At 43.4% G+C, this 18,361-nt stretch overlaps 3 protein-coding genes and 1 non-coding gene across 5 annotated transcripts in view; 1 reads left to right on the top strand and 3 right to left on the bottom strand.

Moving 5' to 3' along the window:
* Positions 1-735: 735 nt before the first annotated feature.
* Positions 736-2,458, bottom strand: LOC117545713 (Golgi apparatus membrane protein TVP23 homolog A-like). Its single transcript, XM_034215637.1, has 7 exons — positions 2,423-2,458; positions 2,206-2,288; positions 1,755-1,899; positions 1,527-1,616; positions 1,319-1,447; positions 1,106-1,228; positions 736-1,008 (listed from the first exon to the last, which is right to left on the bottom strand). The coding sequence occupies exons 2-7, from the start codon at positions 2,283-2,285 to the stop codon at positions 982-984; spliced, it is 594 nt and encodes a 197-aa protein (XP_034071528.1). The 5' UTR covers positions 2,286-2,288; positions 2,423-2,458; the 3' UTR covers positions 736-981.
* A 213-nt stretch (positions 2,459-2,671) lies between these two features.
* On the bottom strand, positions 2,672-2,744 carry trnar-ucg. The gene has a single exon. It is a non-coding gene; the product is annotated as a tRNA-Arg (tRNA).
* Positions 2,745-2,981: 237 nt separating this feature from the next.
* Positions 2,982-12,609, top strand: polg (polymerase (DNA directed), gamma). Its single transcript, XM_034215636.1, has 23 exons — positions 2,982-3,082; positions 3,837-4,433; positions 4,677-4,872; positions 5,053-5,220; positions 5,308-5,454; positions 5,584-5,663; positions 5,764-5,946; positions 6,085-6,227; positions 6,324-6,447; positions 6,527-6,814; positions 6,919-7,036; positions 7,899-7,982; positions 8,227-8,340; positions 8,432-8,592; positions 8,673-8,726; positions 8,823-8,940; positions 9,033-9,168; positions 9,632-9,878; positions 9,984-10,106; positions 10,245-10,413; positions 10,717-10,925; positions 11,030-11,190; positions 11,871-12,609. The coding sequence occupies exons 2-23, from the start codon at positions 3,862-3,864 to the stop codon at positions 11,933-11,935; spliced, it is 3,660 nt and encodes a 1,219-aa protein (XP_034071527.1). The 5' UTR covers positions 2,982-3,082; positions 3,837-3,861; the 3' UTR covers positions 11,936-12,609.
* Positions 11,398-18,361, bottom strand: part of fanci (FA complementation group I) — a 13,299-nt gene continuing 6,335 nt past the window's right edge. The window contains exons 19-38 of one of the 2 annotated variants that reach the window (XM_034215635.1): positions 17,484-17,552; positions 17,287-17,388; positions 17,007-17,201; positions 16,519-16,640; positions 16,262-16,423; positions 15,725-15,904; positions 15,474-15,640; positions 15,323-15,399; positions 14,517-14,633; positions 14,383-14,434; positions 14,175-14,302; positions 13,644-13,709; positions 13,451-13,547; positions 13,155-13,339; positions 13,006-13,065; positions 12,871-12,930; positions 12,675-12,749; positions 12,416-12,511; positions 12,184-12,285; positions 11,398-12,099 (exon numbers count right to left, since the gene is read on the bottom strand). In XM_034215635.1, coding sequence (XP_034071526.1) covers positions 12,037-12,099; positions 12,184-12,285; positions 12,416-12,511; positions 12,675-12,749; positions 12,871-12,930; positions 13,006-13,065; positions 13,155-13,339; positions 13,451-13,547; positions 13,644-13,709; positions 14,175-14,302; positions 14,383-14,434; positions 14,517-14,633; positions 15,323-15,399; positions 15,474-15,640; positions 15,725-15,904; positions 16,262-16,423; positions 16,519-16,640; positions 17,007-17,201; positions 17,287-17,388; positions 17,484-17,552 — 2,175 coding nt within the window. In that variant the 3' untranslated portion in view covers positions 11,398-12,036. Of the gene's footprint in view, positions 12,286-12,415; positions 12,512-12,674; positions 12,750-12,870; positions 12,931-13,005; positions 13,066-13,154; positions 13,340-13,450; positions 13,548-13,643; positions 13,710-14,174; positions 14,303-14,382; positions 14,435-14,516; positions 14,634-15,322; positions 15,400-15,473; positions 15,641-15,724; positions 15,905-16,261; positions 16,424-16,518; positions 16,641-17,006; positions 17,202-17,286; positions 17,389-17,483; positions 17,553-18,361 lie in introns of both variants that reach the window. The other variant, XM_034215634.1, reaches the window with a different exon arrangement.

Below are 18,361 nucleotides of genomic sequence, written 5' to 3'. Positions count from 1 at the left end.
ACTCACAGGGTTCTAACGGCTAGAGGCAGGCAGCTGAGTTTTCTCGACAAATAAAAGATCTTTGAGGTCTAGCTAGTATGTGGCTTGAGATCACCGGGGCCACGCTATTTAATAGTCTCTGGGGCCACGGCCAAGTATAAACATTTCCCTCCAAATCTGGACGGTCAGGACAAAAAAAAAGTTTAAAACGTGTAGAAACCACAGTGAAACAAAAATGAAAATGGATACAAGTAATTCCATGGTTTATAGCTGCAAATAGTTACGGCACAACGCTGCTACGCTAATATTTGATTTTAATGAGACAAAAAGAGCTAATTGGTTCAGAGAATTGATATGGTCGGATTATTTATGAGACAGCATTCCAGTTTAGAGATAGGCTCCAATACATTAGCTAACAGTTATTCTTGTTAATGGTTTGACCACTAAGCAGAAATATTTCTGGAGGTTTTGAAGTTGTCTTGATCAACAAAGCAGCCAATTTTCCCCACCAGATTATTTTCGGAATTAAAAATACTTTTGAGTTAGATAGTATAATCTGCATTAATACATTACATGTATACTTATAAGTACATTTTATTAACTGAATACAAAATGTTTAAATTAACTGAGCCTATATGATTTCAAATGCTGTATGAATAATAAGTATTAATCTGAGCAGTTGTATTACATGATGTTGTACTTCTTTGCAATCATTTTGCAAATTATGTGAACAACCAACAATAAAGTAGGAACGTATTTTAAAATGCACTTTCTTTTATTGACATAATTGCCAGACTGATCCATGGGCATCAGGTGAAGTGAACAGTCAGCTGCATAAGGCATGCACAAGGCACACAGCCATTCAAGTATGCAATGGGAACTTTGGAGATGAGGCAACTCTCATCTATCTATCTCTTTCTCCCACTCGCTAACACACTCAAAGACACACACATTTAAACACACACAAACACAACAGAGTGGCTTTACGGGCCGAGGTAATCTTCACAGTATTCCAAAGATGATGTCTGGCTGGAAGAGGATACATTATTAGTGAGTTTATGTTCATTTTTAAAAAGCTTTGAGATGTTGAAAATGTTCATGTTAAATGTTGCAGTCAGCCACTCACACGCTGCAGGAGGTGCTGCCCCGTGAAAGAGTCTGCATGCTGGCCATCCTCTCCCACTGCCTTGCAGCGGAGGTAACCATAGAGATTGGCCGCTTGGAGAGAAATACTAGCTACCACAAGTGACTGGGGAAGACAGACGATGATGCATTTAAAGAGGGGCATTATGTGATGTGCTTCTATGCAGGGCATGCACACAAGCAACCTGTGTCTCACCAGCCATTTAATCTTCAGGGAGAACAGGGAGGTGAAGAAGAAACATATCCATATGAGAGGGCAGATGATGAGACCCAGCCAAAATATCCTGGCCTCTGCTTCTGTCCCTATGTTATTGTCGCGGGAGGCCTGCACACATACATTGAAATGTTCAAATGTGTAAAACCTAAATGCTTTTCTGCATTCAAAATGGCACACAATATCTTACTTTTTTGGCTTCAAACACCCAGAGGCTTTTTCCATCGTCGTCAATCTGATTCCACCAGCGCAGGCCGACCAGCAGCCTGCCAGTCACATTCTGAAACACAAGACAAATGTGAGGAATCAAAACCAGAGAGGTGAAAGCAGGGGATTAAACAGTACTGAAGGGCACAAGAGGGCAAGGAAGGGGTAGGGAAAATAGGGGAATTAGCAGCTGACCTGCACATCCTCTCACCTTAACAGACCAGAAGTCAAAAGAGAGCAGAGTGATGATTAGCACAAAACAAGATGCAAAGTTCTCGCTGATCCAGTCACTGAGAAGATAGGCAACAATGGCAACCACCCGGAAGAACAGGTGGAAAAAGGAGGCAAGGGGGTGTCTGAAAAGAAGGTTCAGGATGAGAAACGATGAAGACCCTGTATACACATGCCAATGACAGAATTGAAGCTAGCAGAGACAATTTGTCTTGCAGCCTACAGCAAAGATGGACCTTTTACTAAGACTGCAGTTGCCTTTGAATCAAATTGTAAAAGGCTAACAAAACAAATGTGCCACACAGCAGGCTAATGTAGCCTACTAGATAGCTTTATTGTCAAATGTAGTTAACACATTGTAAACAGTAGCCTACTGTGTGCAAGACAAATAAGTGAATGCAGCCATATAGTAAACATCCCCTGCAGCGCACCTTATGACTGCGCTTCTCCGCGCCCTCTCCTGCTCGTCAGCAGCAAAGTCCAGCTCCACATCCTCCGTGTCATCCGCCATCCTCTGACAAGCAATGACAAAACACAACAGAATGAAATCATCCTATCTTATACAATACAGACAAACACAACACATCTAGAGCTAGACAGGAAATACCAATATGTATGGTCATAGATGTGTAATTCAAAGCGAAGTACCTTTGGGGCAAAGCGTAGGCTAGCTGGGGCTTGAATAAAGCCAGGTGTTACAGTGAAATAAGACCGACCCCAACACACTGCCTCCTCAGTTATTACATCCACATCAAATACAATAATACGCTGAATTTGCAACCACAATTGTATCAATTGCGTAGCAGTTAAATCAGCTTTATGTCAACAGTATGCGTTTTTTCTGAAGGGAACACTGTGACGAAACATAGTCATCCTAATCACAATATTACAAAAATGCGACCGCGGCAGGACTCGAACCTGCAATCTTCTGATTCGAAGTCAGACGCCTTATCCATTAGGCCACGCGGCCACGCTGTGTCCGTATTGGAACCGTTTACAATTTGTATATAAATAATTACAAATGTCATGATGATAGTTATGATAATGTTGAGTTGTGAATAATCGATTCATGTACAAGACTGTTGCACGTCCAACAATGCTGTTATTCATATTATTTGTTTGTTATAGTAAAACCAATGCAGTCATCCGGACCGCTTGGGGTCGCTGGTAGGCTCCGTTTGTTATACTACCGAATTCTATTACACGGCTCTGGTTGGACCATGCTAGTTTACAACCTCATGTGTTGTGGAACTTTTGTAACATATTATGGTTGATAACTTTAACATTATACCTCATAGCACATATCGGGTGAGTTTGCTATTCTTTATTTCACGATAGTCTAGCTAAAACACTTGCTAGTGCAGGATATAACAGCTTTTATGTTGTTTGGCTGCTCAGAAAACTAGCACCAGTACCCTTGGGGCATGGGTTTAATGCTTTTAAATATAGGTTAGCGGGTTGGGGTTAACTTCAGTTGATTAAACCAAATAAGAAAAGCAAAGTGTCTGTGTTTCTGCGTGTGTAACTATCCTACAGTAGCTAGCGTTTAGTCCAGGTTTCCAGTACACGTATATCTAGCGTTAATGTAACAGTTGTGTGATAAGCATGTGCATTCAACACACCTGGTTAAACAGGCTCTATTGCAAATGACTAGAAGTTAGCTTAATTTGAGTGAAATATCTGTAACCGTGTTGTTTGACCAAGACATTTACAGCCTTTGTACAATAGTACACTCACAATACATGATCAAATAATATCTTTTTTTCAAATCGGTATCGCTACTATTTAGTACCTTAGTATAGCTGTATCTATTCCCAGTTTGTGGCTATCATTACATTACATGTGAGACAAACCTGGGATAAGTTGTATCATAACATAACATTGATGTTTTTTCTCATACTGATATTCTGAACAATCTGTGCTGTTGTATTTGCTGTAAAGTGTCTCTACTGTAGGCTATTTTTATTATATGTACAGCACTTTGGCTCGACCAAAAATCGTTTATAAATGTGCTATATAAATAAAACTTGATTTGATTTGATGTTGTCTCTATGTCTTGCAGCTCTAGTGTGAGTTCTCATGAGGTGATGCTGCATGTGTTGCGCTCTCCTCTGCAGAGGACTCTCATCCCTCTACAATGGAGATGTCAACGCTGCCTCTTCTCCTTCAAGCCTCATTCTCTTCAGGGCGAGGAGTCCACGGAGAACCGCATGAACCCCCTGAACATTCAGATGCTGTCAAAGAACCTCCATGACCAGATCTTCCGAGGGCAGGAACCAGAGTACAGAGAGGAGGAAGTGGAGCGCAGCATCAGGCACCTGCAGAAACATCAGCTGTGGGGGAAGGAAACTTCACTGCTGCCTGAAGTGGAGCTGAAGCTTCCCCAAATGTATGGCAACAATATTGACGAGCACTTTCGAATCTTGGCCCAGAAGCAAAGTCTACCCTACCTTGAGGCGGCCACCGAGCTGCAGCTGGCGGAGATCCCTGCCATGCCTCAGGAGTGGAGCTGGGAGGTCGGCTGGACACGCTATGGGCCAGATGGGGAGAGTCAGAAGGTTGATTTCCCAGAGGAGACTGCACTGGTGTTTGATGTGGAGGTGTGCATGGCGGAGGGAAGGTGTCCCACAATGGCTGTTGCTATGTCTCCCACTAACTGGTGAGCAACAACAAGAAGTGTAAAGATCATGTGAAGGGGAGAAAAAGCAATGAATGGCATTATAAGGCTTGTCACAATAACTAGTGTTGTTGAACACTAGTCTGGTTGCGTCATTGTCACAGAAATCAATTGAGATTAACAATGTTATGGTCATTTTAGGACCATTTCATGCTACTGATATTATGATTATGTAATAACAAAATAATGCAATTACAGCAATGGAAACATTTTCTCACTTACCAGGTACTCCTGGTGTAGTAAGCGTCTGATTGAAGAGCGGTACTCGTGGTCAAACCAGTTGACGCTAGCTGACCTCATCCCCTTGGAGACATCGATCAACTCTGCCCGCCCACCAGGGGGTCAGTGGAAGGAGAGGCTCATAGTAGGCCATAATGTCAGTTTTGACAGAACATTCATTAAGGAGCAATACTTACTAAAGGTCAGTATTCAGACAGTGTTTTTTTGTTATTGTTACATCTTCGACTCTTTACCAACTGACCTTTCTAACCCTCTGTCCCCTTCCTTCTCCAATATGAATCTCTATTGTACAATTGTATGATACTTGTTGTATGAGTTACATTAGTATGTTTATGACATAAAAGTGTTTTCTTCCTTAAAGGGTTCTAAGGTGCGCTTCATGGATACCATGAGCCTTCACATGGCCATCTCTGGGCTGACAGGGTTTCAGCGCACACTGTGGATGGCCAATAAGATGGGTAAAAGGAGGGGTCTTCAGGAGGTCAAGGAACACTTTAAAAAAGCTGGACAGAAACGGGAAGGTCCAGCGGTTAGTGCCATCATATCTAAGCTAAAACCTGCAATCTCTAGGATTTTGTCATTAGTAGAACTCACTGAGACATGTAATTTGTAACAGATCGGCTCCTGGGACTGGGTTAATATTAGCAGCATTAACAACCTGGCTGATGTCCATGCTCTGTATGTGGGAGGACCACCACTGAAGAAAGAGGCCAGAGAGATATTTGTGAAGGGAAGCATGGCGGATGTCAGGAACAACTTCCAGGTAAGATGTTCGCGATGAATCCTATGTCAGATGTCCTATCAAAGGCAAAATGTTTCAGTAAGTCCTAGAAACGATTTGCATGCATCATGAAGAACAGACGGATACATGTGGGTTTGCTGACCTCTACAGGAGTTAATGCAGTACTGTGCCATGGACGTCGACGCCACACATCATGTCTTCACAGAACAGCTTCCCCTCTTTATGGAGAGGTAAGTCAATCCCAACAAGCAAACGTTTTCTACTCACTATTATATAGATTTGTATATTTGTGTCTGCGATTCTGCATAATACTGCAATCTCTTTTTTAAGGTGCCCTCATCCAGTGACGTTCGCAGGGATGCTGGAGATGGGTGTGAGCTACCTCCCTGTCAATCAAAACTGGGGGCGTTACCTGGAAGATTCTCAGGACATTTACGAAGAGCTACAGAGAGAGATGAAGAAATCTCTGATGACTTTAGCGGATGATGCCTGCCAGCTGCTGCAGGATGACAGGTGAGAAGAGCATCTACCAGGTTTTATGACTATAGCAATTTCTAAAATGTTGGCTTTAAGTGTGTGATAAAGTGAAAATGCTTTGTATTAAAACAGCCACATTGTCTGTAAATGTATATATATATATATATGTTTTAGATATAAAGAAGACCCCTGGCTCTGGGATCTTGAGTGGGATGTACAGGAGTTCAAGGTGAAGAAAGTACCAGTCAGCAAAAATAAAAAGTCCAAAAAGGAAGCAGAAACAAAAGTTGGTACTCCACTTCCAGACTCGGAAGAAGGTAAAAGCATTGATCCTGTTTAAGTAGGATTTAAAATACTATAACAACAATTCCAGGTTAAAAATAACAGAGCAGATAATTAATTTGTGATATTAGACCCAGGCCCACCCTCTGAAGAGGAGACGGAAGGCCCTTGCCCCAGCAGGCTGGCTGTGGAGAAGCTGAAAGACACATTGAGTCGACTTCCTAAGAGAAGACAGCATCTGCCTGGACATCCAGGGTAAGGTCACTCACGAGCACCCAGAGCCATCAAATAATTAATATCTTTCATCCGACATGGTACTTACTGTGTCCTGCAGCTGGTACCGTAAGCTGTGTGAGAAGATGTCTGCGGAGGACAGCTGGTCCCCGGGAGCCAACCTCATCAGTCTACAGATGAGAGTCACTCCTAAGCTGATGGGTCTGACCTGGGATGGCTTCCCCCTGCACTACACAGACAAACATGGCTGGGGCTACCTGGTGCCTGGACGCAGGGATAACCTGGTGTCAGAGGAGGAGGAGGAGGAGGAGGAGGAGGAGGAGGAGGAGGAGGAGGAGGAGGAGGAAGAGGAGGAGGGGGAGGGGGAAGGGCCTGTGTGCCCTCACAGGTACCTTACTCTGTGCTTACATCATCAAGACAAGAGTTAGTTAATATTGAGTTTTTACATATGGTTAGCATGTGTGTTTATTCAAGCTTTGTTTTGTCTTTCAGAGCTATTGAGAGTGTTTACAGAGAGTATTGTGAGCAGATCAGCAAAGCACGGCCTGAGTATCAGGACTGCCACCCTTCAGAGGACCTCGTGTGGACGGACAGCACCATGTGGGCCAAGGTGCAAACACTCATATTACAATTACTTCATTCTTGTATAGACAAAAGGCTGTCTTTTTCATAAATATCCAAAATTACACTGTTTAGAAATCATATAAAGAGAAATGTTGTATAACTTTAAAATCATAATCATTAAAATGCCTGTACATACATTGTTATAAATTAGAGCAACCATAACATCTAGTTACCAATGCTGCATGACTTTCAATTACTTTCTTTAAAGTGGACCTATCATGCTATATTTGAAACATATATTGTAGGGCCATACCTATATAAAACATTTTTTTTTTCAAAATACCAAACAGATCATGCATTTTAGCCATGCCTCATTTCGCTCTATTTGCTCTTTTCCAGCCCTGTTTTGCAAGGGCTGATTCTGCTTTTGTGGCAGACTACAGCGCCACTTACAGGCCTGGCATATGTACTACAGCGTTTCCAGCGCTTTCGAGCGGTCTCTCATTCCCCTGATAGGTGGAGAGTTGCCCATATAGGCGGAGCACCCCTTTGCTGACGTCAGAAAAATTCAAATAATAATCAGCTCCGTTGTAGCCCCGTTTTTAGAGATTTGAGTATGGAGGAAAAGAGAGAGGGTTGTGTTTTCTGACACTTGGTGAGTTCCCTGACACACTGGGGACACATATTCATGTATAAAAGACGTACAAAAGTGCATTTTGCATGATAGGTCCCCTTTAAATTATGTAAATGACGGGATCAAGTGGTTTGGCTCTGAAATGTGTATTATATCGACTTGGTGTTAGTTTTGTATCAATGCTACTTCATTATCAATGATCAATCAGGCCCAGGGTCTCTGTAATGTTTAATGTACATGATGGCATAGGTGTTTTTCTTTACCTAATTTTAAGGTGGAGGAGTTTGGCTCCTTGGAGAGTCTGACAGAAAAAAATGGAGTCAGAATGATGAAAAATGGGGAGAAGAAGACAAACAAGGTGAGTGAAATGGTCATGGCTTTTTTTGACTTTGTATCAAGAGCACTTTTAATACATTGTTGTACTTTATTTCTATATTTCCATTCCATTTATAGCCTTGATGACATTGAACGGCACTATCTGGTCTAACATGCAGCTTGTATTTCTTTCTATTCTTCACATGTTTTGTCTCGCAGTGATGAAATGATACATCATCATCTGGGATTATTTGTATGACACCATTTCGATTCTGTATCAACAACAGTTTCAAGATCCACATAACGTCCCAGAGGAGAGCCACTGCCATTATCACCATGGAAACGGTCCCTACAGCGATGTTGATATTCCAGGGTGCTGGTTTTTCAAATTACCTCATAAGGTAGAGTTTCACTGTTCTTCCTGAAAACCTAGCTCAACGCATTGTCCCTTCACTGAATTATTTTAATCGTCTGACTAATTATGTGTTTCAGGATGGAAATCACAACAATGTTGGCAGTCCCTTTTCAAAAGACTTCCTGTCCAAGATGGAGGATGGGACCCTCAGGGCCGGACATGGTGGAACCAACGCTACACGAGCTCTGGAGATTAACAAAATGATGTCCTTCTGGAGGAATGCCCATAAACGCATTAGGTACCTATCAATTTCCACCATAAAGTGAATCATCTTGTAGTTGTAAAGATGGCCAATATATGATTTCACCGTCTTTGTAGTTCTCAGATGGTGCTGTGGCTGCGAAAGGGGGAGCTCCCTCGTACTGTCAGCAGGTTTGTCTTGCATATATATATCTATCTTCTTTATTAATCCGCCTTATTGTGGATAATAGTCATTGCTCATTATAACTACCTCCCTGTCTCCTAAAGACACAAAGAGTTTGATGAAGAGGGCCAGTATGGGGCCATATTACCTCAGGTCGTCACCGCTGGAACCGTCACACGCAGAGCCGTGGAGCCAACATGGCTGACAGCCAGTAACGCACGGGTAAGAGTCAAAGCCGATATCACAAGAACTGAGGTGCAGTTACCAGCCAGAAGAGAAATGTTCCTTATTAACAGTTTATTTCGTGTCCACAGCGGGACCGGGTGGGCAGTGAGCTGAAGGCCATGGTGCAGGTGCCCCCTGGATATCACCTGGTGGGAGCAGATGTAGATTCTCAAGAGTTGTGGATCGCTGCTGTGCTCGGAGAGGCTCACTTTGCTGGCATGCACGGTGAGATTTGTCCTATTGAAGTCTTTTGAAGTTCTTTCTATATTTTGTTCTGTAACCTGTAGTGATATTAAATAATCTAGATTGTTTTGGTACGGACTCGCAGGCTTTGCAGATGGTAATACGGCTGGGGGGTTTAGTTTGGAAGAAAGATATTAGTTCCTACATGAAACTGCTCTAAACACGGTTTGTGGATTATCTTTAGTCAGGATTTCTGGAAGGAGACATTTTAAATGTTTTTTGGTGGTTTGATTATAAGGGAGAAGGCAGAGAAGTCCAGACAGCCCCTATCTCAATCACTAGATAACTCACACCGTAAACATACAGGTAAAAGGAACAATATGTATTTGGGATTTGGGGGGGAACTGTTAACAACATATTAAGGATTGCGAAAATCTGTTATCTGTATAATCTGTAATAGTTTCAACAGACAGAATGTGTTTATCTTGTGTCTCTCTGGGTTCAGGCTGCACAGCGTTCGGCTGGATGACCCTGCAGGGGAAGAAGAGTCAGGGCACCGACCTGCACAGCCGCACTGCAGACACTGTGGGCATCAGCCGAGAGCACGCCAAGGTGTTCAACTACGGACGCATTTACGGAGCGGGACAACCCTTTGCTGAGAGGCTGCTGATGCAGTTCAATCACCGGCTCGATCAGACAGAAGCTGCCAGTAAGGCCATGCAGATGTACGCCTTGACAAAGGGCATACGCAGGTACGCTCAACAATAGTTTGTATTGTGGTAAAAGTTGTATTCTTAGTACGTTTGTGCGATGAAATTGAGCACTAGTGCTTCATGTTTGTGTTGATGTTTTGTCAGGTACCAATTGTCCGAGGAGGGTGAGTGGCTGGTCAATGAACTGGATATAGAGGTGGAGAGGGAGGAAGATGACAGTGTCACCCTGCAGGAGTTAAGAAGGATCACTAGACTGGCCTCACAGTCGTAAGGGAGCAAGTTAAACATCACACTAACACTTGTCAGGAGCCTTTTCACTGTCTCAAAATGTTCTGCTCCATGTTCTCCCAAGTGCTCTGTTTCTCCATATTCCTCTGCTTTTTCTGTGTTCCTCATACCCCTCAGCTCTCGGCGGAAGAGCTGGAATATGGTGGAGAAACGCCTGTGGGCGGGAGGTACGGAGTCGAGTATGTTCAACGAGCTGGAGAGGATCGCTCATTCAGCCCAGCCAGCCACTCCGGTTCTAGGCTGCAGGATCAGCAGAGCCCTGGAGCCCGAGGCAGTGAAGAATGAGGTGGGGCAGCGGCAAAGATAACATTTTAACATAAATCTAATTCACATGGTGATATTTAACTAGCGTGAGCAGGCAAACCCCTTTTTTCATGTGGAACTTCTGAGATTTGTAATGAAATATATGTATTGCCTTCTTACTGTCAAAAGCCAAGTATCTTTAAGTCATTAACTGTATTAAAAAAAAAGCATAGAAATGCCTGTATCTTTCCCTAACTGGATGAGGAACATAACTACTGCTAATTGACAATCTGAATAACAAAATATACCTTTTTAAAGTAAGATTTTTTCACATTTGCTTTGTCAGTTCATCACCAGCAGAGTGAACTGGGTGGTGCAGAGCTCAGCGGTGGACTACCTCCACCTGATGCTGGTGGCCATGAAGTGGCTCCTGGAGGAGCACGACATCGATGGACGTTTCTGCATAAGCATCCACGACGAGGTGCGGTACCTGGTCTGCAGCGAAGACCGCCACCGAGCAGCGCTGGCTCTACAGATCACAAACCTGCTCACAAGGTCTGCTCCCAGCTGGGTGTTCATCCTCCTGTTAGAATATATCCAATATAGAAAAGGCAGTTCACATGGTAGCTTTTCTGAGTGTGTGCTTGTGTCTCCTGCAGGAGCGTGTTCGCCCATGCGTTAGACATGAAGGACCTTCCCCAGTCAGTAGCTTTCTTCAGTGCCGTCGACATTGACCAGTGTCTGAGGAAGGAGGTCAACATGGACTGTGTGACCCCCTCCAACCCCACAGGTGTTGAGAGAAGATACGGCCTAGCGCCTGGTGAGTTCTGCACACCATCATCTGCCTTTACTACATTTATACCAATGTGTGCATACAAACAATATGCATAAGAAAACTAAAGGGTTAATTAACAATCGAATCACGTGCACCTTTTAACAGCACATTAAATATCAAATAATCTATAACATCTTTAAAAAAAAGTTTTGCCTATTGAATTAGTCCAAAATAACAACTATTAAAATGCCATTTTACCTTTTCAGTATCCTTTCAGTTTATTTGCACTGCTTTTACAAAGTCATACATACAAATTGAGTTGTGAATTTTCTTGACAAATTTGTGCAGATAACATTAAATACATCAACATTTTTGGCTTGGTAAAATGCCATGCAAGATACAATATAAACAACTGTTTAAGTGAACAGAATAACAAAGAAAACAAGAGCACTAGAAACAAAGCTAGGTTTCTCTCCGGGATGCATTTATGTGCATTGGACACCATGTATCCACTTCCTTTGTTCAGGCAAGTGGGGGCATCTTAGGGAATGCTATGTGGTATATATACACACACAACTGTTCTTTGTATATAATGGCAACTGATTACTTAAAGTGACAGTAACAATTCACATGTACCTATGGTTTAGAAAAAACATCTCTTGAATATAAAATTAACTATAGGAACATAACCAGAGTGTTAATACAAGTGTGCAAACTTTTCACAGGTGAGGCCTTGGACATCTACCAAATACTGGACATCACTAGAGGCTCTCTGGACAGAGGGAGATAGCACTGTGTGGGAGAAGCCTGTTAGTCAGAACAGCTCAAACACACGACTTAAAGCCATTCAGCAGCTGCGCAAGTTCCACATCAGTGAGGCTGATTCTTAGCTCACTGTTTCCTCTTCTTCTTTTTGGGCTCCTCCTTGTCCTCTGCTTCCTGTGACTCGTTGGCCTACAAGAGATGGATGAAGAGTGAAACCATTAGTGTGAATGTGTAAGGATGACAGACCCTGTTGTAGCTGCAGAGTGCACTGACCTCCTGACTGCCGTCCTGCTCCTGCAGAGCTGCGTCCAGAGAAGCAGCGTTGATGCGGAAATCTCTCGAGGTGCTCAACTTCATGTACTGCATCAGATTGACCTGAACAGAGAAATACACAGCTGCTGATGAAACACTGTACATGAGTGGCCTAACCTGTAGCAACACACTAACAGTGTTCAAGGAGCCATTGATCTGTTTTACAGGGAGCTGCATATTTCAGCTCACATACCTTTGATTTTTTTGAAAGTGTGATGAGGAATTTCTCGTACTGTTCAATACTGAAGATTACGTTAGGAATGGCTTTTGTTTCACGCAGAAGTTTTGCCTGCCGAGGGAGAAAAAAAGGAATTGAAGTTTGTTTTAAGTTGTTCATTGTATCTATATATTGTTTTTGATACAATAAAGAAACTGTTAGATTGTGAATGTATTGCTTTTCTTATCAAGTCACATAAATCAGGAACTAAATGTTACGAGTTGAATGTCCTTACAGAGGCAGCAGTGTTCACTTCATTTCTTTTCTTTTTCTTCTTGTCATCTGCCCCTCCAACGCTCATTTCTCCACTCTAAAAACAAAACACATCAGCTCTTCCTGTTGCTGTAAATAACCTCAAACAGTTCAGAATAACGGAAGTGACGATGAGCCTGAAAACCTGGATCTTTGCCAGGGACCCGTCTGAAGTGTACCTGTGCGTAAGTGATGAAGGAGTAGCACTGTGGCGTGAGGTGGGAGCCCGACAGTTTCACCTGCACAGAGAACACTTTATTACCGTGACACCTGAAGTAATAACGTTAACACTATAAACAAAACCTCTGACTCACCAGCTTCTCGAGGCGTGCCGGCAGTGCTCCCCCGGGCTGACTGGCACACACCTGGATGTACTAAAGCAACACATTGGGACAAATTCAAAGTCACACTCAACAAACTCTACATTAATACTGAGGTCAAAGAGTGGACACAGTTAACGCACGTATTTGACGAGCGTGGTGAGGGTGGTGTAGGTGCGGCTCAGGTCTCTCAGCAGGGTGATGGTACATGAGCCAGGCAGCAGGGCGGTCTGCACCAGCTCGTTTAGCGCCGTCAGAAGGGTCCCGAGCTGCAGCGTGACCGCTTTCTCTATGGGATCCTGCTGGCCCGCAGTCTGGGTGGCCCCCCCTACACATCAGGGACATCACAAGTTTCAGTGCCACTCCCTGACAGAGACGCCTGTCCTCTCCCAACTCTCACCATTAATCCGACTGAATTTGTGCGAAAAAGCTTACTTACCAGGACCCGGTGTGTCAGAGGGCGCCTGACTTTTCTTTTTGGCAATCAGCCAGTCCACTTCATCAAGCACTCGGTCAACCTGAGACAGGACCAGCAGCTGGGAAGAGAGATTCCAGTGATGAAGATGCTGAGCAAACACGTTCTGAGATACTGATGTCGCAGGAGCTTCTGGTTGATTAGTAAAAACACTCACTGTGGCTGTGGACGCAGTCTTCATGTTGACTATGGCAAAGTGAGACTGCTTTTCCACTTCTACATCCTGAACGCACAGAGAAACAAGGCAGGACAAAAAGCGACATGTTGACCCAGGTAGTAGGAAAGAGGCAACTGCAACATTTGAATTGTATCATGATTTGATTTTTGAGAACATCGTCTTTCTGGCTGTTTCTAAATATGCAAGCCTTGAGAGCCAGAGAAAGGATTTTTGTTCTTAACTGTACAACTAAGACATTTCACTCTATTGTAAGTTTGCTCTAACATAATATCATGCCATAATTGGGCATCATTTGTATACATGACTTAAGCAAAATCCCTTTTAATCATTTTTCTTCAAGTATACGCACTGATGCTACCCTGGGCCTTGCGATTGTTTTGAAAGGTGTGTGTGTGTGTGTGTGTGTGTGTGTGTGTGTGTGTGTGTGTGTGTGTGTGTGTGTGTGTGTGTGTGTGTGTGTGTGTGTGTGTGTGTGTGTGTGTGTGTGTGTGTGTGTGTGTGTGTGTGTACCTGATCGATGTCCCCCAGCTGGCTGTGGATGTCTTGGCAGAGCTCCAGCAGCAGGCTCACAGGACTCTTGTAGAGAACATGCAGGCTGAACAGAAGAGACAGCAGACCCTTGGAGAAAGCAGAATCCTCTAGAAGAGAGAAACAGATCTCAGAAGAACCCCCCTTACTGTGCATGTACGCAAAGATTCATTAACCCACCCCCACTTACCAAAACTGGTCTCCTTGCAGATCTTTACAGTCCACGTAATCATCTGTACAAACTGCAGATGTAAACGTGTGTTAGGGCGGGGAGAAGGTGCTAGAGAGGTGTTCGTATGAAGTGCTCTTCAGAGGTTCCCCTACCTGTTGGGAGGCGGGCTTCAGCTGGCGGGAGAGCACAGTCAGGATGCTGACCAGCAGCTGAGCCTCCTTGCTGTTAAATTCTTCCTCTCCTCCACTTAGCTGAGTGAACAGCGCCCTCTGTTGACAGGAAGAGAACATTGGATTTCAGACTAGGCAAGGCACGGCAAGTTTATTTATATAGCACTTTTCAACACAAGGCAATTCAAAGTGCTTTACAAAAAATGAAAGACATTAAGAAAATGGCATTTAAAATCAGTCATTAAAAAGAAAAGCTAATAAAATAAACATTAAAAGAAAAAATACATGGATAAAAGTTACAGTGCAGTTTAAGATATGAATAGTTCAATTAAAAGCGACAAAAAGAAAAGTCTTCAGCCTGGATTTAAAAGTAGTCAGAGTTGCAGCGGACCTGCAGGTTTCTGGGAGTTTGTTCCAGATATTTGGAGCATAATAACTGAACGCTGCTTTACCATGTTTAGTTCTGACTCTGGGGACAGAAAGCTGACCAGTCCCTGAAGACCTGAGAGATCTGGATGGTTCATAATTTAGACTACATGAACAGTGCACTGCATTTCAAACATAGAAACATCTCAGGCAAACCTAACTCCTCGTATAACATTGAAAATGATGTTTAGCCTGACATGCCTTCAGTAAAATCAGTTAAGATATATATGAAGCGAAGTTTCATTTAATCAATTAAAAGAAGCGATGGATACGCAAGACCTTTAGCTGTTTAATCCTAAAATACATGTTTGTAACTTTTAAAATATGTAGAGAATAACCAAATCCATTCCGTTTGGATGCACCTGAAACTGTCGGATGTAGAAGAAGTTCATCTCAGTGGCGTTGCCATCATCTGGCTCAGAGTCATCCTCTGCGACGTCTGCAGAACAGAACATGTGATGACTTTCTGAACAATAATCAGTGTTGAATTCATTGCTTCTGTGCTTGTCTCACCCATGGTGGAGAGGAGCTGGACCATCCTGTCTGGAAAGCGCTGCTGGCAGGTGGTGAAGATCCTGAGCAGACCCTCCAGACACAGCAGAGACAGGCTGGAGCGCTTCTCCTTCTTCCCCCCGTCCTCCACCGCGCTGGGGATGTTGGTGTAGCGCCACATCAGCACACTGGATAATGCAAGGACAGACCTCTCAAAAAACAGACATTCACATGGAGTAACTAGAGCTGTGATTAAGGCCAAGGAGCCGGACCTTGTCATGTCACAGAGGAAGCGGAACGTTCTGTCTGTGTTCTGTCCGTCCGGCCCGTCTGTGTGTCCGCTCTCCTCCAGCTGCTGGATCTTCTGAACTGCTACGTTCAACGCATAACGCACAAACTCTCCATTTAGGCGAAGAACTGACAGAGCCTCCTCTCTGCTCTGAGTACTGTCTCTGAAAATACAAATATATTTTTGTAATATTCATGCGACTTTAAGAATTTCATCAAACAATCCAGTGGTATTTTGTTCTTGAAATGTGTTGTAAATCCTACTATGGAGTGGGAAACAGTTGATGGGTTTACAAAGCATTTCTACCTGAGAAGTTCATTAAGAGCTAACTGTGGTTTCAATAAATGCTATACAAAGTGCAATTCAATACATTTTAAGCATATTATCTAGGAAAGGAATAAAGAAAGAAGTAAATGTCCTCATTGTCACAGTATTTATAAAAAGCTATTTTTTTTTAGGTCTATACATCATTTCATAAATTGTGATTTGATTGAATGACAGATAATCAAACCGCATGTACCTGAAGAGCACAGTAAGGAGAGTAGATATGAAGCCCAGAGAGAGTAAACTGCGGGGGGTTTTGTTTGAAGGCACCCGACCCTTTCCTGATTTCTCCTTCAGGATCTCAGACAGTTTGTGGTAGCGGTTGAAAAGCTCCATGAGCTCCTCAAAGCGGTTTTTACTGAAACACAGAGGCAAGCACACAAATAAACAACAAACTCACCACTTTAACAACTTTATGCTATGCAGCGTCCTGAGAAAATAACCAGGGGCTACCTGTAGTTGGCTTTGATGAAGGTGAACTCCATAAGGATCTCATAGACTCCCATGACCAGCACAGCGTAGATACTATTCCTCACACCAACACTGGATCCAATGGAGAACTCAGCTGACTTGTCCTGATCAACACAAACACACACACAGTACATTATGTCATTGTGGGAAAGCCTGGAAGCTGGAAGGGAGGCAATAAAATACAACTGATATACAATCAAATTAAAATAAATGTTCATCAATACGTTCCTGGGAAGAGATTTTTTATTTGCTTTATGCTTGTACATGTCATAAGCTTCCCCATATTTTTGTTTCTTTATTAACCGTATTGACGTACAGGCTTGTACAGGTCGCTGAAAGACAAATCAATTTAAACAAATTGATGTCTATCATGGGGACGCTACGTCGATAATGGTAAAGTTGAGCCAAACCTTTGAAAGCCATACAATTTAGTTTAGTGTAAATACTGTATTTCTATCTTGAATTAATACCAGTTCAAAGTCCTCCAGTTCACTCTTGATCATGCGTCTCGTCATGCTCTCTAGGATGGTCTCTAGTTCAGACTGGCATCCCTCCTCCTCTTTCTCCTCATCCTCGTCATCACTGTCGTTTGCAATTGGGTGTGCAGATCGTCGCATGTTCTGCAGCCAGAGCAGGCAGTGAACAGTACAGCTCAACAGATGGGCCTGAAAGGGAACAAATACTATTTATCAGAGACATTAACACAGCAAAGAACGGAGCCATAAAAATGCTTCAATGCAGACAAAGTACCAGCGGCTCCTGGAGGAAAACCTGGTCTCCGAGCGCTGTGATGCATGGTTCCAGTTTCACCGGGGGAAGGAGGTCCTGCTCAGGCTCGTAGTACCGCTTCAGCTGAGGAAACAAAGACATGAGATACAGCTGTCTGTGTTGTAGATAACTTTACAATAACACCTAACCCAGTATGCACTAAACACACACAAGCGTACCTGCGAGAAGAGGGTCTGCATGATGGAGCTGGCAAGTTGAGAGTTGCGACGGAGTACATCATAGAAACCCTGGAAAAGGGGGGGAATACAAATGAGTATACATGTCTTGCTACACCCTTAAAGCTATATACCGCACAGATTAGAGAGAATCAGACTCAAAATGTTGAAGGGTTTCTTTTAGGAATGTTCCTTAAGTTGAGCGATGTATATGCAACATGCTTAAGTTGGAGTAAAAAGGTTTAACAAATCATGGTAAGAAACTGTAGCACCATGTACAGTGTGCGAAAAAGTACACGTCCCACCGTCCGGGATGTGTTATTTACAATATCGGACAAGTAGATCTGTCAATTGACTTGTCCGGTGGACAAGTGACGTTTATTGACAAATTATTGATACATTCAGTTTACAAAAGGCAGAACTCATTGGCAAATTGTACGTGTCCGCCATTGTTCGTTTAGAAGTGTTAGTTTCGGTTCTGCTTGTCGATTCCTAAGGAAATGCATCTCGCCGCTTTCTGTACAGTTAGACGGGGCGGGAAGTGTAGCACAGTGGCAGGGTTGGGAAGCAAAACTCGGTTCAGAGTAGGAACAAATAACAATTGTCCGGGACCGGGATTAATAAGAGTTGTGAGGACAGGAGGCGAGGCCGAGCACCGCAGCTCTCTTTCTCTATGCTCCGTATCAGCTGATCGCTGCAGCTCAGCGTCTCTCTGTGTGTCTGTGTGTCTGTGTGTCTGTGTGTCTGTGTGTCTGTGTGTCTGTGTGTCTGTCTGTCTGTGTGTCTGTGTGTCTGCCTGTCTGTGTGTCTGCGTGTCTGTCTGTCTGCGTGTCTGTCTGTCTGCGTGTCTGTCTGTCTGTCTGTCTGTCTGTCTGTCTGTC

Source organism: Gymnodraco acuticeps, unplaced genomic scaffold, assembly GCF_902827175.1.
Source record: "Gymnodraco acuticeps unplaced genomic scaffold, fGymAcu1.1, whole genome shotgun sequence".
Classification (NCBI taxonomy): domain Eukaryota; kingdom Metazoa; phylum Chordata; class Actinopteri; order Perciformes; family Bathydraconidae; genus Gymnodraco; species Gymnodraco acuticeps.
The sequence above is the reverse complement of the archived record's forward strand: the minus strand, read 5'-3'. Positions and strand labels throughout refer to the sequence as shown.

What these genes read in the sequence shown, in the direction of transcription:
- LOC117545713 (XM_034215637.1), bottom strand. Translation starts at nt 2,285, where the DNA reads ATGGCGGATGACACGGAGGATGTGGAGCTGGACTTTGCTGCTGACGAG. An exon ending in GGGTGTTTGAAGCCAAAAAA is followed by an intron (nt 1,448 to 1,526) that starts GTAAGATATTGT and finishes GTATGTGTGCAG; the next exon opens with GCCTCCCGCGACAATAACAT. An exon ending in GGCAGCACCTCCTGCAGCGT is followed by an intron (nt 1,009 to 1,105) that starts GTGAGTGGCTGA and finishes ATCCTCTTCCAG; the next exon opens with CCAGACATCATCTTTGGAAT.
- polg (XM_034215636.1), top strand. Translation starts at nt 3,862, where the DNA reads ATGCTGCATGTGTTGCGCTCTCCTCTGCAGAGGACTCTCATCCCTCTA. An exon ending in ATGTCAGGAACAACTTCCAG is followed by an intron (nt 5,455 to 5,583) that starts GTAAGATGTTCG and finishes TGACCTCTACAG; the next exon opens with GAGTTAATGCAGTACTGTGC. An exon ending in AATGCCCATAAACGCATTAG is followed by an intron (nt 8,593 to 8,672) that starts GTACCTATCAAT and finishes CCGTCTTTGTAG; the next exon opens with TTCTCAGATGGTGCTGTGGC.